This window comes from Ammospiza caudacuta, chromosome 1 (genome assembly GCF_027887145.1).
Source record: "Ammospiza caudacuta isolate bAmmCau1 chromosome 1, bAmmCau1.pri, whole genome shotgun sequence".
Classification (NCBI taxonomy): Eukaryota; Metazoa; Chordata; class Aves; order Passeriformes; family Passerellidae; genus Ammospiza; species Ammospiza caudacuta.
Window position 1 is genome coordinate 25,343,972 of NC_080593.1, and position 15,975 is coordinate 25,359,946.

Genomic DNA, 15,975 nt, shown 5'->3' on the forward strand with positions numbered 1-15,975 from the left:
TATAAGCACTTCTGTAAATTCCGTTTGCAGTCCTGTGTTTACAGTTTGCATAATTTCAGCAGTGAAACGAAGGGATGTATAGAAGTCTGTACACCTGAAAGAGCAAATACAAGCAGTTTAACCAAATAGAAGCAGTTCAAGCTATAATAACCATGTGTAGTTTTCCTGTGGAGTACTTAGGGCAGAAGCATCATTGCAAGTCAGACAATTCTAATTATTCTGGAGTATCATGTGAAGTAAAATTTAACTCTAACACATAGAAGAAAAGCAAAAATATCTGTAAGATCAGATTTTAATTAATTCGTGTATTCTGAATGCAATATATAGGCAAGTAAATGTATCTAATGGATTATGGTTTGGGTTTTACTGTGGGGGTTGAAGAAACATTGTTAAAACCATAAGAATCTATTATTTTTTTAGTATTAAATACAAAAATAACTTTTAAAATGTTTTTAGTCTTAGTCACCGCAGATTTGTAAAATGCTAAATTTGCTGCAATACTCAGATTTCATTTGAGTAGATGGTTGATAGCTAAGAGAAGTACAGCTATGTTAGTTTTAGCTGTAGAGGCGAGTCATATATGAAGTGTTCAGTATACTTTGCTCATGAGAAATTCAGGAATCAGGTGTCTTTGAAGCCAGGAAAGTAATATGGTTTCATTGTTCTGTTCTTTTATATTAAATACTTCTTCAGTTGTCATGTATCACACAATGATGTTTATGCCCTGGTGGAGGAGAACTCTCTGCAGGCTAAGCACATGTAACTCCCTCTGAGGGAGTCTGAGTGGATTTATTTTCAGGGGTGGTACCGCTGGGTTTGTGTGGTCATCTCTGTAACAGTGGGAATACTTCATGGAATTCTTAAATATCTGCAGTTGGTTCTTTGTATGCCCTTGCTGAATCTGTACAGATAAACTTGTTTATGCAAATAACTTTTTCTGGGGGTACTATAGGAGTTATGAAGGTACAGGTACAAGTAAAATATATATTTTCTAACCTAAATTATTCTATGATTCTATGCAAAGTGCATGTGCTTGCAATTGTTTGTACAATTCCTTTTCTTAGGAAAAAGTAAGGAAATCTGTTAAACAGTTTGAAATCACGTTTCCATACAGATTTCAATGAAGCAGTTCCAGAAACAGAGAGGCTGGACTCCAAGGCACTGAAGACTCGGGCTCAGCTCTCGGTGAAGAACAAGCGGCAGAGGCCGTCCAGAACGCGGCTGTACGACAGCATCAGTTCCACTGATGGCGAGGACAGCCTGGAGCGAAAGGTGAGAAGGGCTCTGCCCTCTCTTTCCAGCTTCCTGGGGACTGCTAGGTTTCCCCTGTAGGTCAGTTCATCCTCTGTCTTTATCCTTTCATTGTAGCACAGGCAGTATTTATTCCTCTGTGGCCGGTCTGCTGTGAATGTACTTGAGTGATGTGCAAGTCCAGTCTCCTTTTGAGTCAGCACACCTGGTTTTTTGGTTCTGTTGTGTTTTAACTGGAATCCTGGTCTTTTTTGATTTACATGTGCTTTATAACGCAGAGCGGGTCTTTTCATTTATGCAGGAGGTGAAAGGAGCTTGAATTGTGCATTTCTCTATTTGTTAATTTGTTACCACAATTGATACAATATTTGCTCATTGTTTTGTCCTATTCTGACTTCATCTGAAAGCAGATACCAATAAACAGCACTGTTTTGTACCAATAAACAACATCAAAGGGTAGTGCCTTGAACTGCTACAGCATTTCGTACAAATAGAAAGCTAAATAATGAATAAAAGAATTGCATGTTCAAAGTAAATCTTGCTCTGTTTGCTTACTAAGTGGTATAACCTGCTTTATAATCTCTTATACCAACAGCCATCACACAGTTACAGTAGTCCCATGCACATTTCAAAATCACCACTGCCCTTATGCATGAGAGCCTCCTCACCAGCATCAGATTCTGGTGCTTCCTCCCTCTCCCCCGTGGCTAGCAGTGCAGCAATCTCACTTGACAACCTAACTGAAAACCAAGAAGAAGAGCAGCACCACAAAGGAGGTGTCCTTCCCCCATATGCTCGGGGAGACACTCCACTTTCCTCTCCTTCAAAATCTGGGCACAGCTCTGAAGCATCTCCTTTGCATCACCCAGCTGGCAGGAATATTTTACAAGATAAAGGTATTACTGTTTCTTTTACAATGAATTGATGCATCATTTTGCTCACTTAACAGCTATCTACTTTATTGCCTTTTGTTGTGCGGTAGTACCTTAGCAACTAGAAGGTCATCATCTTGTAATTTCTTTTGCCTACCTGGAAGCCAAAAACTTCAAAATTATCTTGTGTGATGGTATAAGAGAAGGACGAAGTTTAAAATGGGATAGGGAACTGCTTACTTTCTTTTTTCAGGCTTTCTTGGAACTCACTGAAAAAAAAAGGGGAAATTGCCCTTAAGAAAATGTTGTATTGTGTTTTTTAAAAAAAAAAAAGGTTATTTGACTTTGGGTCACCTCCATATTAGGAACATGCTTAACACAGTGTACTTACTCAAATAATGTGATTTTGGCACTGCTAGATGATTTTTTTGGAGGGTGTGGAAAGGAGTGTAAAGCAAAAACAGCAGATTGTAGCTTTTAATTGCTGAGAGGAAGCAAAGTCTAGGTTTAATGAGAGGTTAGTGGAGATTTTTCATTTACAGAAAAAAAATTAAGTAATCTCTTGGAGAGATTGGCCTCATTGTTACTAATTTGATTCAGACTCTTGAAAGGCTAGGTGGATAAAACAGAGTGCAATCATATGTAGCTCAGGTGTATGTCTCAGATGCCAGTTTATTATAAGAATTAACAATATGGTATGTCACTGAACACTGAGCTTTTCTTTTCAGGTGCATTTCAAATTCAGAATTAACATTTGACACCACTTCAGCATTCTTAGCAATGCACCTTACATTCTGAAACTGACACATAAGTTAAAATACATAATAAAAAACTGTTCATAGGTGAGGTCTGCAGGACTAGATCTAGAAAGGTTTATAACAGACTTTGGTGTGCTTGAATTAACTGAAAATAGCAATTTATTGAAGATTTATGCTTGTGTGTCTGACTTGCTACTGATTTAAACCTTGTTTCTTCTTCATCTTTGTACTGGGCTTTTACACAGGTTCATAAAAGATAGCATTATAAAACTTTACTGAATTTAGGAGAGGTTAATATATTGCAAGAATTCTTACATGAGTTCTGAAATTACTAGTTATAACTAGGTTAAATTGTTAAGGATTCCAAGTTAAATTCAGTATTTGAGTTTTGCAAGTAAAAATAAGGGTGTGAACATAAGATTGTGACTTTAGAAACTCATCTTGAATGTGTGATTGGTTTGTCAGGGAAGTCCTAAATCCTGCACTTCTAACTGATATAAGAAAAATACTTTGATAAAAAATTGGTGGAAACTAACCTTGTAGTGCAAGGAATAGGGCATTGCATTCCACCCACTGTATCACACTTTCCATTTTAGGTTTGAAAAACAATCTCTGTCTAAATATTGCTGTCATGCTTTCCTCATTGTGACTGTTAGGTAAACAACCAATGCTTTTGGGTGTGTCTAGGTTCTGCTGAGTAATACATTAGAATTAACCAGAGCAATATAATTTCAAGTAGAAAAAATCATATTTAGTAAGTCCTACTAAAAAAAGAAACAAGTTATTTGGCGGCAAGTGTTGCAGCAATGCTATTTTAAATGATCGTTAATTTGGCTGTTAAACTTGTAGAGCTCAGAAAATAAAAAATGGCATTGTTTTGTTTTATGTGTTCAGGAGGGGTTTTTTAGTGATGGAAAGAGAGCACCTCTGTGGACACACACAGCCATAAGTTGGTCTCTCAATAGCAGAAGTGAACATTGGCTAGTTCAAATTTGTGTTTTCTTCTTTTTCTTACAAGATCCAGCAGTGTTGTGGGAAGGGCTGAAGTGGCATGAGATTAGTTTCACTGCAAAATGATGAGCTTAGAACCACTTTTTCATGTACATGTGATGACGTTCTTCAGTTTTGCCTGGTTTGTGCAGCAGCAGCAGCATCCTTTGATTCAGCTGCCAGGGGACAGCAGTGGGCAGTGCTCACTGACGTGAGGCTGCTGCAGGTGCTGTGTGCCCCTGGGCAGGGGACTGAGGTCTGGGGCCTTCCACATCCATCAGCCACACATTACTGCAGCTCTCAGCTGGAGGTGGTGGGTTAAACAGCTTCTGTGTGATTTGTTCAGAGAAACCAGCTTTCCCTTAACTTCTCTGAAGAACCTCAAGGAGCCGGGGAAGATGCACCCAAGCAGGGTGGCCAAAGTCCTGTCCTGCCCAGGCAGGGCACCCGTGCCTCTGGTGCTCTGCCATGTGCAAGCACTGAGTAATTCCTGCATGCAAGACCCTGTAGGTTCAGATCCACGCTGCCACTGGCGCTGGTTTTGGGACCTATCCATGCTCCACTATGTCCCATAGCCAGCACAAATATTTTCCTCAGCAAGTCATCATTATTTAAGGGGCCCTGGCTGGCCCTAGCTGTGTGGGAGGGGGATCATAGGGATATAAAAGCTTGAACAGAAATTTACCATTCCAAGTAGCTGCTGTGTATTCCAGCTAAGCTCTGCAGGCTTTTTTTTTCTACTACACCAGCAAAACGTCCATCTACTAAACGCTTTAATTATTTGCCCAATACAAAACTGTACTTTATAATTTCTCAACTTTCAGTAAGAAATTCCTCAAAAAACCCCACTACCCCTTGCCCTGAAAGCCATTTGTCCCACTTGCCTGTTATAACTAGTGTGAAAATAAATGTTGCAAGTTTTAATTCTTGTGACAATTTTGGCAGTGGTTAAATGAGAAGTGTGCATTAAAGGTGAAGAAGAAGTGGTTAGAGGAAACAGGAAAGAAGTGTGCACAGTGTAGGGTTGATGCAGAGTGTGCATTGCCTAAAGTTCTCCTCTGACTCCTTGGGGAATGGATTTCTTCTTCAGAGACTTCATCTTGCTTTTGTCATTCTTCATATTCCTTTCTTTTGTTTTCTTTTTTGGAATAAGGTTGCTTGTTAGCTGTTCTAGAAATTTATGTTTTTTAACATAAGGACTTGCTTTGGTGGAAATAGTATGGCTTCTAGTGTGAGTATTGCAAAAGGCTTATTTTCCTACTTTTCAGAGGATTTAACCAATTAATTGCACATTAAATTGTTTGCTCAAATAAAAACTTGGGCAGATATCTACAAAGCAACACACAAAGTTCTGTACACATAGCTGACTGTCTTGTGGTAGTGCTGTGGTGCTTAGGGTTAATTTTGAGGGTTTAATTTAAGTCAGCAACCCAGGAGAAATCCACAAACCCAGCAGTGCATCCAGTTAGAAGTTGTGTATGTCTGAGGTCACACTAAAAAAACCACCAAACCACAAGTGACATGAATGACTGACCTTCATTTGCTTCCTCTAGGGTATTTGGGAACACTCTTTTAATATGTTTAAGAGTCACAGTGTCTGAATTTTTAAACACACAGTAGTGTGTATTCTTTTAGTTTCTGTATAGATTTCACAGGATGTTTGCCAGACTCAGGTTCATTGTTTTGGCTTTATAGATACTGCAGCCTGTTTCCTCTTTAGGATTTAATAGCATTGGCAGAAGAGGTCAAAAATTGATAAATGCCTAAAGGCAGATTTATTAACTAAGCTACATTTAGGTTTTGGGGAGGGTTGTTGTTTGTTTTTTAATTCAGAATGGTTAGATTTTAGGTTACATGTTCAGTTTAACAAAGATGTTCTGACTAAGCTGATTAACTATTTCATAGCATGCCCATCATAAAAGGTACCCTGGGTTCCAAAGTTGAAAAAGAATTTTAGGGGTAATTTTGGAAATAAAGCATACATACCAAATGAATTCTGTAAAAAACAAACATAAGCAAACTACTGCTGAGTTTAAAAATGGATTCGCTGGAATGTTAGCCTATTACTAATTTCTCTTATTCAATTTATTACATAGTCATTAAAACTAAATCAATGTTAACTTTTGGTTTTCTTCAATTAAATTTTTTGTATATTTTTGAATTCTGAAATTATTTATTTTTATTCCTGTTCACACCATCTTCCTAAAAATGAGAATTCCCCTAATTAAATTGTGTACTCACACACATGTACATGCATAGGTATCTAATTATGAAAAGATACACAAAGTATTCTGGATGGAAATTACCAATTAAAATTAATAATGTAAATTCTTCCATGTACAAATGTATCCTAGATGGTGCCACAAGTGCTCAGGCAGCAGGAACAACTGGCCCTACTATAGGGCATACAGAAAAACTAAAGAGAAAACTTGCAGATCTTGGGTAAGCATTTTTTAAATTTAAAATACATTTTCTTCTTCATTAAAAGGATTGAAATTAAAATTTCTAAGATGTTTCCTGATGTTTTCTAATATTTTTATAGGGCTCCCTTGAGGAGGAGTTCAAGCAAGGGCAAGAAGCGGAAGGAGAAGGAAGCGATGAGGGTGGCCTGTGGCACTAGGTATGGGTGAGACTGGGGATGCAAGAAATTGTGTGCCAGAAACATTGGAAAAACATAATCATCCTAGCCGATGGAATATTAACAGTCCCAGTGACTGCATGAATAAGTGTTAAGCTTTGAGATAACCTTAACTTACAAACCTAGATTTCTTGGCTCACAAAAGGCTGACATATAATCTAAAGATACTTGGAGGTTTATAATGTCATAAAATCATAAAATTTCTCAAGCTAGCAGTGACTTGCAAGAATCATCAAATCCAACTGCTGTGTTGCATTCACTAATAGGATTTGCAGAAATTGATTTTCAGAGCAGCCCTACAAGATGCACCCAGTCAGTTAATAATGTCTATGAACCAGAAACCTTGACACAATTCCACATTTTGTTTTTTTTTAAAGTGAGTTTGAGCAGCAGCTGTTCACTGCAGCTTTGCAGCACCCACACTAGGAATGCTTTCAGAAGGTTTTTTTTTTTTTTCTGAAGACAAACATCTTAAGTTGAAAAATAGGAAAAATGCTGACTACATGTCACATCAACAACTCTCAGGCAGGGAATTGAGAGATCTGATGACACAACATCACCAGCATCAGAATTCTGAATAAATGAATGAATGTTCACAATGACAGGAGGCAATCTCTGCAAAAGCTAGTGTAGATTTTTACTGAAGGCCTCTCCTTACGTACCTACGAGTCTGACAAGATCACAGCATGTTACCTGGTTCCAGGTATGAAAGGCAAAATAAAGTCAGGAGGGCTAAGCAAACTTAGTTATGTTCCAAAAGTCTAGAAAGAACATAGCTACTCAAAAACTCTGCACATAAAACAATGCAAAAAATCTACATGATAAAAGAGCTGTTGGGAGAAAGCAGAGTTTGAATGCTAGTAAAAAAACATTGTGATGGAAAATCAGTATGTAGCCATTTGTGCAGTTCTACTGACAGTCTGGTGTGTGGAGAGCCAGTGACAAGTACATTGTGCAGCTCCATAAAATCAGAAAAGCAAAAGAAACCTTCCTTACTCTCTCAGGCACACTGTGCTGAAGTGCAGTGTTCTGTCTCAGCATACATTTGTACATTTGTATTCTGCAAATATCTGTCAGGATCTTAAGTGATCTCAGGCAGCAGCCATCACCTCTCTGCTGGTGTCAGAAAACCTGTCCCAGTGCGTCTGCTTGCAGCTGACACAGAGTCAGTGATACTCACTGCTGGCCATCCCTAGCGACAGGGAGACTTTCTTAAAGCCAAATCTCTGCACTTTATGTGGCTGTGAGGCAGCTATTTCCCTTAGCAGGGTGTTAGACATTATACAGCATTTAGATACCAAGCCATAGGGTGGGGGAAATGAATGTGTACTTGTTTGTAAGACCTTGAATGACCCTTCTGCCAACACAGGATGTTGCAGATGTTTGTGAGATCTCACAGGTGTCTTCCTTAGAGAGAGCAGATCTCATTGTAGAGATCAATTGCTTGCTAGTCCATGTGACAAATCAGTTCTTTGTGTTCTTTTTTAATATTTCTTTAATACAGTTCATATCCCAACTACATTTGCTAAAAGCAGAGTCTAATACTGCTTTCAAAGTTGAAATTTGTGAGTGTTTCTCATTCTTACTTGACCTCTGGTAACTGAAGTGTAACTGTTTCAGCATAACTTCTTAAACAGGCATTGCCACTTCTTTTGTTACTGACTGAAAGAATTTGCCTCACAAGAAATGTGAGGATATTCTGTCTACAGGTCCAAAGCTGTATAAGCTCTTTGAAAGAAGGAAGATGATGAAGAGACAGCATCCTGTTACAATTATGTCCATTACAACAACTGATTGATGTAGAATTAATTATGTTGTTAGATGAGTGTTGCATGCATTATTTTGCCATTTCCAGAAAGTAGCACTCAGGATGTGTAAATAAAATCCCAAATTATTTCCTGAAACTGCAACTAATGCTACAGATATGGAAAAAATTCCCCATTTGAGTAAGGAGCATATGTTTTACTGCATGAAGTTAGGGGATTTGGGCCACAACATTTGTGTTTATATGTTCAAGCAAGAAATTATGATGAGAGGGAAGTAAAGGACTGGGTCAGATGCAGCCCCGTTCCTTAGTTGCTAAATGCTAAATGGATTGTCCTTCTGCTTCCATAGGTGGGGGTCCTTTGACAGCCTCACTTTCATCCATACAGAAAAGAGCTTTCACAAAATATGTGGTCCAGTGATTATGTTAATAATGATTTAGAAGATGTGCAGAAGGTAGATGTTGAGGTAGATGTACCTACACCCCATTTCCACATGGCTGCTAAGAGCAGTGGGATTTTAATGCTATGAATATATACTGATGTAAATAATATGGTTCTGTGACACATGCATAAATTCTTGGAGGCAGACACTTTGCATAATTATTTTTAATTTACATACTATACTAATGATATATTATATATATATTCCTTATATATAAGGAAATAAAATTTAGGCATAACGTTATAGGCATGATTTAGACATTACCTTTGACTTGATTACTGCAATCTTTGTTATTGCAAAGAGAGAATCTGATAAAGTCCCATAGATGTTTCTTCCATTTTTCTCCATCAATATTCTTATTATTGAATTCATTTAAAAGCAAGATAATAAGTACTTCATGCGTATTTAGCTGTTGTAACAAAGGAACTTCTCCATAGATGGATACAGATGCATCTGACTCATTCTGCCTGTGCTCAAAATCCAAGCCAGATTTTCTCTGGGAACCAGGGCCCACTTGGGTCAGTGCTGAGTCTAATGATTTAATCATGCTGAGGTACCACTGGGGCTCAGAAATGCACAAACACAACCTGTGGCTTCTTGACAGGAGCTGGTTCTCATCCGAACAGTGGGAGTATAGGCATTTTCAGCTGGCATCTGTCTCCATTTGCTGGGTGTATGTTGTCTTAAGAAAGCTTGAGTTAGAAAAAGAATCAAAAGAACATTTTTTTTTCTTTTGCTGAAGGAGATATTTCAGGCATGCCCCTACCAGCTGCATGCCACTCAGTTCTTTAGTCACAGCTACAGTGAATGTCACTCTTTACAATTAACTGCCTCTGTGGCATTTTGTTTCCCCTTCTTTTATAATCTGATGCATATTCCTGCTCCTTTCTCTTAAACAGGACTGTCAGAGAGATTCTGCAGAAACCAGCAAACACTAAATCCTTAGCAGAGCGATCCTCCTCTCTCCCACACTGTGTACCATTCACATGGTATGGAGAGAGCGGCAAGGGATCCAACTCTTCCAGCAACCTGCCGTCGCCTACCAGCTCAACTGAACCTTCCTCTGAAAATTTAAGCCCAGCTAAAAAAGGGTCAAAGGTAGAAAATAAAAACTACCTTATTCCCACTGTGTTGAGTGGCATAATTGGCTTTGTGATTCTGGAAAAAAGAACAGGCCAATATGTGACTACTACAATAAACAGTGCATGGTGTTCATTGTACGGTACCAGCCCATCCGAGCAGAACATCTCTGTCATTGTACATTCCCTGTTCTACCTTTTTTACTCTGTCTTAATGTACATTATTCCAGTAAACTAACTGTGGTGTGCTGTACCATAACAAAAGCAAGTGGTGCCAGTGGAAATTAGCATTTGGATCCACTGAACAAATGCTAGATTTGTGTATTCAGTTTTAGATCTTTTCTTCATTCTTCAGGACTGGCAGTGGGAATACCCATGTTCAAATGAGGTGTTTGCAAGCGAAGAAATGCTGTATGCTGTCATCTGCCTTTTTCCCCTCAGTAATGAAATCTGTTTGTCATGCATGCTGGATGTTGGATTTAATTCTCTGTATGAAGATGCTTGAACTGTAAATATGAAATATTGCAATTTAATACATCTCTGTGATTTCTTTCTATGTGCATGAATGTTTCAGCATGACAATTCCTTAAATAACCCTTATTTATAGTATTATACTTAGCTTTCTCATGTTTGTTTTCACTTCTGGAAAATATTTCTTTGCCTATAACTTCCTGTGACTTACAGCAGTTGATTTTTTATATTTGTCTGGTAAAAAGCAGATACGATTCTCAACTTCGTATAGGAATATGAATCAGAAATCTCATTTCTCTGTCTTCTATCACCAAATGCATATTCATAATAGCAGTTTCCACAGGCATTTCATACTTTTTTGATGTCAGAAGCTGGTGATGCAATACTTCTGCTGTGCTCTTGGCTATGCAAGGTCATATCTGTTCTTGTGTTACCTGGCAGGGAGAACAACACAAGGCTTACAGCAGCCCAAATCACATTGATAAAGAAGACCACCAGTAAAACCTCTGAACAGAAATTATTTGCTTACCTCTTCTCTTTTGGGGAAAAAAAAATTTAGACCCATAAATCCTATTTATGTATTTAACCAAACATTGTTTAAAAATAGTTTTCAAATAGGGGAAAAAGCATACCCTTTTAGACAGTATTAGGCTGAGTTTGTGGGGACTATCCTAATTATTACCAGGCCTTGGCTATTTTGTGGTTTTGCTGCAGAAAATTAAATTTGAAAATTAAAATCATTATAAAGCTAAAGCTTGCAGAAAATAGAGGTGAAAGAAAAATCAGAGTACTTAAAAAAGAAAAATATGTTTTTCACACAACAGGAGGTAGAGCTGTTGAACTCCTGGCCTAAGAACGCTGTGTGGGCTAAGGAAGCAGCTAAGGAAGCTGCTCAGATTTTCTTCTCCTCTATAAAGAGCTGGGAAAAGCAGAACAGGAATTCTAAACGTAGGTGAGAGAAAAATGATCACAAAATATTCTTATGTTCTCTGTAAAGTTCACAGGCTCTTAAATTAAGAGTTTCTGTACTGCTATTCAGGCTTTCAAAGCAAAGCATACCAATATTTAGTTGGATTTCCAGCAAAACTAAGAGGACCAGCACTTGACATTTTTGGAAGTCCTACTTTCAGGAAAGACAGGTCAAGTATTTGAGAGGGGCTGATAGAAGGATAATTTTTTTGTGTTGTTTCTCTTGTTTCAGTTTCTAAAGTGAAGGTCAAAGATGAATTGGATTTAATACTCATCTAGATGTTAGAGTAGACAGTAGAAGTCTCTATATTGTCAAGTGTGTATTCAAGTTAAATGGATTATCATGGTGTCCTTAATCTTTCGTGTATTTTGTTTTTTTCATTGTTCTCCCTCTAGTGTGAAATAATGTTAATTTTTGTCTTATTCTAATGGTAATTTTGTTGTATTCCTGAAAAATATGTGCCTGCTTTTACTATTATTTGCTGTAAGATGTGATGTGTCTCATTGCATTGTTAAGAAAAAACAAAGTTTGTTTTATATTCACTACCCAAAGATACTTTTTACTTTCAGTTTCAGTTTTTTTCTAAAGGCGTAGGCTAAGAGGGAGGATCCTTCCACTTTTCAAGGAGATTATTTGGGACTCAGAAGTGGATTCACAGCATGTTCTCCTTGCTCTTTCAATAGGAGTTTTCATTTCTGTCTGTTCATTAATTCTCTGTCCTATTCTTTGTGCTACTGCCTGTGCTACGCTTCTCCTAAGTATTTGCAGGACAGAAAATGCTAGTGATTTACCTGCAGAAGCAGTAATTTAGCTTCAGGATCAGAGCCAGCATTTTAAGAGTCTGGAAATTGCTTTTTGACACCTTTGTTATTCATGAGGCATTAAGCTGGCAAAAGTGTCTCATGAAGTAGAGAGTGGTAAAAATACTGTGCAACCTGTAAATAGTAACACTATAAAATATTGAGCTTCCTCATGTGTATTGTGATTGGTTTGGTAAATGATTGAAATCACTCCTGAGCTATGCCAACATGGAAGACAGAAAGCAAATTTCCCTTTTAGATGCACCTAAACGATAATTTGTTCATTCTTACTCCTCTTTTTCTCCGCAGAATTTCACATTCAATGATGATTTCAGTCCCAGCAGCACAAGTTCAGCTGATTTGAGTGGTTTAGGAGCAGAACCTAAAACACCAGGCTTCTCGCACTCCTTAGCACTGTCATCAGATGAGGTATGCAGATGAAATGGTTTCATTTGGGAGAAAGTTGTTTTCTTTTTCCTATGGAATCTCGCTTGATTACTCAAATAATAAAAGAAAGGTTTTAGCCAGTAGGATTAGAGCCAGAAATTAATCTTGGTTTCTAAATTAAGATTTTTTTCTTGTTCATATAATAAAAATTTAAAATAATGCCCTGTGGTACTGTTGTGGGGAAGCGGAATGAAGTTGGTGTCCTGAGAGATGCTATATCCTCACACCTGCCAATACATTTTTATTAAGTATGTACGTATTGGCATAGATAAAGATACACATATAAATACACTAAACTAGGCCTGGGACAGTTTTGATGTATCAAACATACAGTACAGTTAGGTAAATGTAGTTGAGATGTAAGTCACCTTCACCTACCCAGTTTTTACCCTGGTAAAATGACCTGTACGTGCAGTAATTGTGTGTTACTGTACCTGAATGTGTGTGTATTGATTATAATGTATATGTCTTGATCCACTTTGCATTCTTTGTGCTTGCTTTGCACAGTGGATTTGAAATCAATTACTCCTAACCAGAGTTTTTTCATACAATGATAAAGTAAAAAGGCATTCCTAACCTGTAAATTGCTGACATATTTGAGCTGAATATAATCAATTGAAAATACTCTTCTTAAGATACTAATTTTGTAACTCAGTTGTGGGTAAGGCTGTACAATTTCACAGTCAGGAAACTTGTACATTTGTTCTTTTACAAACACTTCATAAGAACTTCACATTTTTCATGTGAGATTTGAGCCAAATTGTTTTTACTAGAGAGGGAGAACTTGAAGTATCTATACCTTTTATACTTTTTTTGTTGTTGTTTTAATGATAGGTAGGATTTTTATTATTGCCTGCATGGTTTACTTGGGTTGTTCCATGCAACTCTATTTCCCAAACTGCAAGTCTGCAAACCCAGCCATTCTTTTGAGGTTGCTTTTACTGCAGGTAATTAATGGCAAAAATTTATAACAAAAGGAGACAGCACAGAGGTCTGCATCTGTTGTAAATTACTGAAAATAGCAGAGTCATCACTTGCACTTTATTTAGTGTTAGTACTATCTTGATGTGTTTCATTATCTTACCATGTTTAATTCCCCTAATGTATTTGATTGTGGCAATGTCCTGTTCTGAGTGGTATTGAATTAAAAGCTTGAAAATCCTTCCATTTTGCGTGTTCAGCTCTCTACTTTATCACTTCTAAAATACCAAGCCTGAGCAGGTCCATGAAAATGAATGTGTTTTCTCCATCCTCTGCTCTGTGCCAAATTGCTTCCTCCAGATGAGGCACCATGTTCAGCAAGAGCTGCCCTGGAAACCTCCCCAGCCACCCTGGGCAGGGAGGAGGCTGGTGCTGCTCCTCAGCCTTCCACAGCACATTGCTGTGAGCACTCCTCTGCTCTGGCTTCCCAAGCAGCCCCATCAGCATTCAAAGAAAAAGAAAAATTGGAAAGGTGGGGAGGGAACCCAGTTCTTGCAGTTGGTTCTGCTCTAATTAAGGAGCTTTTGCTCTTGGAAATTGGAGACATCGGAGAGGTTCCCACCAGTTCTAGGGTGTCAAGATCAGGAACTCTAGAAGGGTTTCATTGATGAAGTGTCAGATTTAGCTGTCAAATCATCTGTGTGGTGAGCTTTCAACACAACCTCTTTGCTTCTGGAAATAATTATTTTTCAAGAACTCTTGTTGATTTTAAGTACCCATATCTGTTTGCGAACCTTGGTGCTGCTGTTGCCTGAACTTTTACATACTGTTATGTGTTTGGTATTTTGTTTCTATAATGCTTTTCTTTCCTGTTTCTTTGTTGCTCCCTCACTCAGAGCCTGGATATGATTGATGATGAGGTGAGATACTAACGTGCTGTTGTGGTGAATCGCGTGACCGTCGTGTGCCAATGCACTGTCTCTTTTGCAGAGTCATTTCTTGTCTTGTGGTGTTGTGTGGCAAACACCCTTGTTGGCACAGAACACACAGATGTCACTGGCTCCTCTTTCCTTGTCTTGAGTTGCCCTCTCATTGTTGCTGAGAGTTTTTAAGGCCACAGCAAACTGCAGTTTTTGTGGTATGCTGGAAGCAGGAGGCAGGTCTGTGTCAAAGGAAATCTACCAGACCAGGCATCAGCTGTGCTGAGCTCATGCTGGCAATAGCAAAAGAAAATGATAGTGTCCAGCTCTGACAATTGGACAGCCAGAAGCTGAGAGAGCTCCCAGCATCGTCTAACCTAATGTAAAAGCTGCTCTAACAGCAGACAGCTGCAGCAGCCTGTAGCAGCTGCTTTGCTGTCTACAGCCAGGACAGAATAGCTTTTGTTTCAGGCCCCACTGGCACACCCGTGGGTGGAATAAAGTGGTGGAGCAGGGACATGGGTCTGCTCCAGCAGTTGATGCTACACTTGCCCTTTTTGGTGGGGTTTGTGCTCAGGCACAGCAGCACAATGTGGTGAGAGCAGGGCCAGGGCTGTGCGATCCCTGTGTGTTCCGTACCACTCCTCTGTGTCGTCTCGTAAGTCTTCTTCCATAGACAGTGTCAGTCTTGCTAGCTGTTTGATATCATCACTTTGAACTCCAAAGTGGTTTTCTGAGGGTTTTATTTTCCCCTGATACTTTTTTAAAAGCTTAAACAAATAATAAAGATCTGTGAATGAGCCCAGGAAGTGGAACGTGCAATTCATTGCATTCTCTAGAAATCTGCTAATTTGAAGGAAAAAATCTCACGAGAGAATGGGAGCATACATGGTTTGAATTGTGCTACCTGGCCATTTCAGTCCCAGCTTGGGTTTAAAGGAATACCAGTTCCTTTTTCTTCTGTGATTCTATAGTTTATTTTGATTCTGTGATTCATTCTTAGGTGTCTGGTTAGATAGAGATGTAATTCAGCAGTGTGAAATTGTTATTATTGTAGTGCAAAGATAGCCCAGATACCTGTGCTCTGATGCTGGCAGTTTGTGCAGAAAAATGTTGTTACTCATCTGTGTTACCCTTTAATAATAACGTGGAACATGTTTGTCGCAGATCCTTGACGATGGACAGTCCCCGAAGCACAGTCAGTGCCAGAGTCACGCTGTTCACGAGTGGAGTGTGCAGCAGGTGTCCCACTGGTTGATGAGCCTGAACCTTGAACAGTATGTTTCTGAATTCAGTGCCCAGAACATTAATGGGGAGCATCTCCTTCAGCTGGATGGCAGTAAGCTCAAGGTAATTAACTGACTGCACTTCAAGATGAGCCATAGTGTTTTTTGTCATTTCATCACTTTACATCATCTCAAAGGCAGTAAGAATTCACCCAGAAAGCAGCAAATCCTTGCGTACGGAGTCATGATAGGCTAGAAGAATAAACAGAAAGTATAAAGCCACAGCAACACTTCAAGAAATTCCCAATGCACTTGATTCAGAAGCTTCAGAAATGCAAGGCATTTGCTTTGTGAAAATTCTTGGTATATATAATATACCCATATTTGCATGTGCAAATCATACAGCAGTGCGTGAAAGTGGTAT

The 15,975-nt window shown here is 38.6% G+C and overlaps 1 protein-coding gene across 5 annotated transcripts in view; it reads left to right on the plus strand.

The window, feature by feature from the left end:
- Positions 1-15,975, plus strand: part of PPP1R9A (protein phosphatase 1 regulatory subunit 9A) — a 132,426-nt gene that overhangs the window by 110,229 nt on the left and 6,222 nt on the right. For 2 of the 5 annotated variants that reach the window (XM_058818340.1, XM_058818332.1), the window contains exons 12-19: positions 1,115-1,272; positions 1,847-2,147; positions 6,226-6,313; positions 6,414-6,491; positions 9,617-9,815; positions 12,347-12,466; positions 14,302-14,325; positions 15,493-15,675. In XM_058818340.1, coding sequence (XP_058674323.1) covers positions 1,115-1,272; positions 1,847-2,147; positions 6,226-6,313; positions 6,414-6,491; positions 9,617-9,815; positions 12,347-12,466; positions 14,302-14,325; positions 15,493-15,675 — 1,151 coding nt within the window. The remainder of the gene's footprint in view (positions 1-1,114; positions 1,273-1,846; positions 2,148-6,225; positions 6,314-6,413; positions 6,492-9,616; positions 9,816-12,346; positions 12,467-14,301; positions 14,326-15,492; positions 15,676-15,975) is intronic. The other 3 variants (XM_058818347.1, XM_058818356.1, XM_058818364.1) reach the window with 3 other exon arrangements.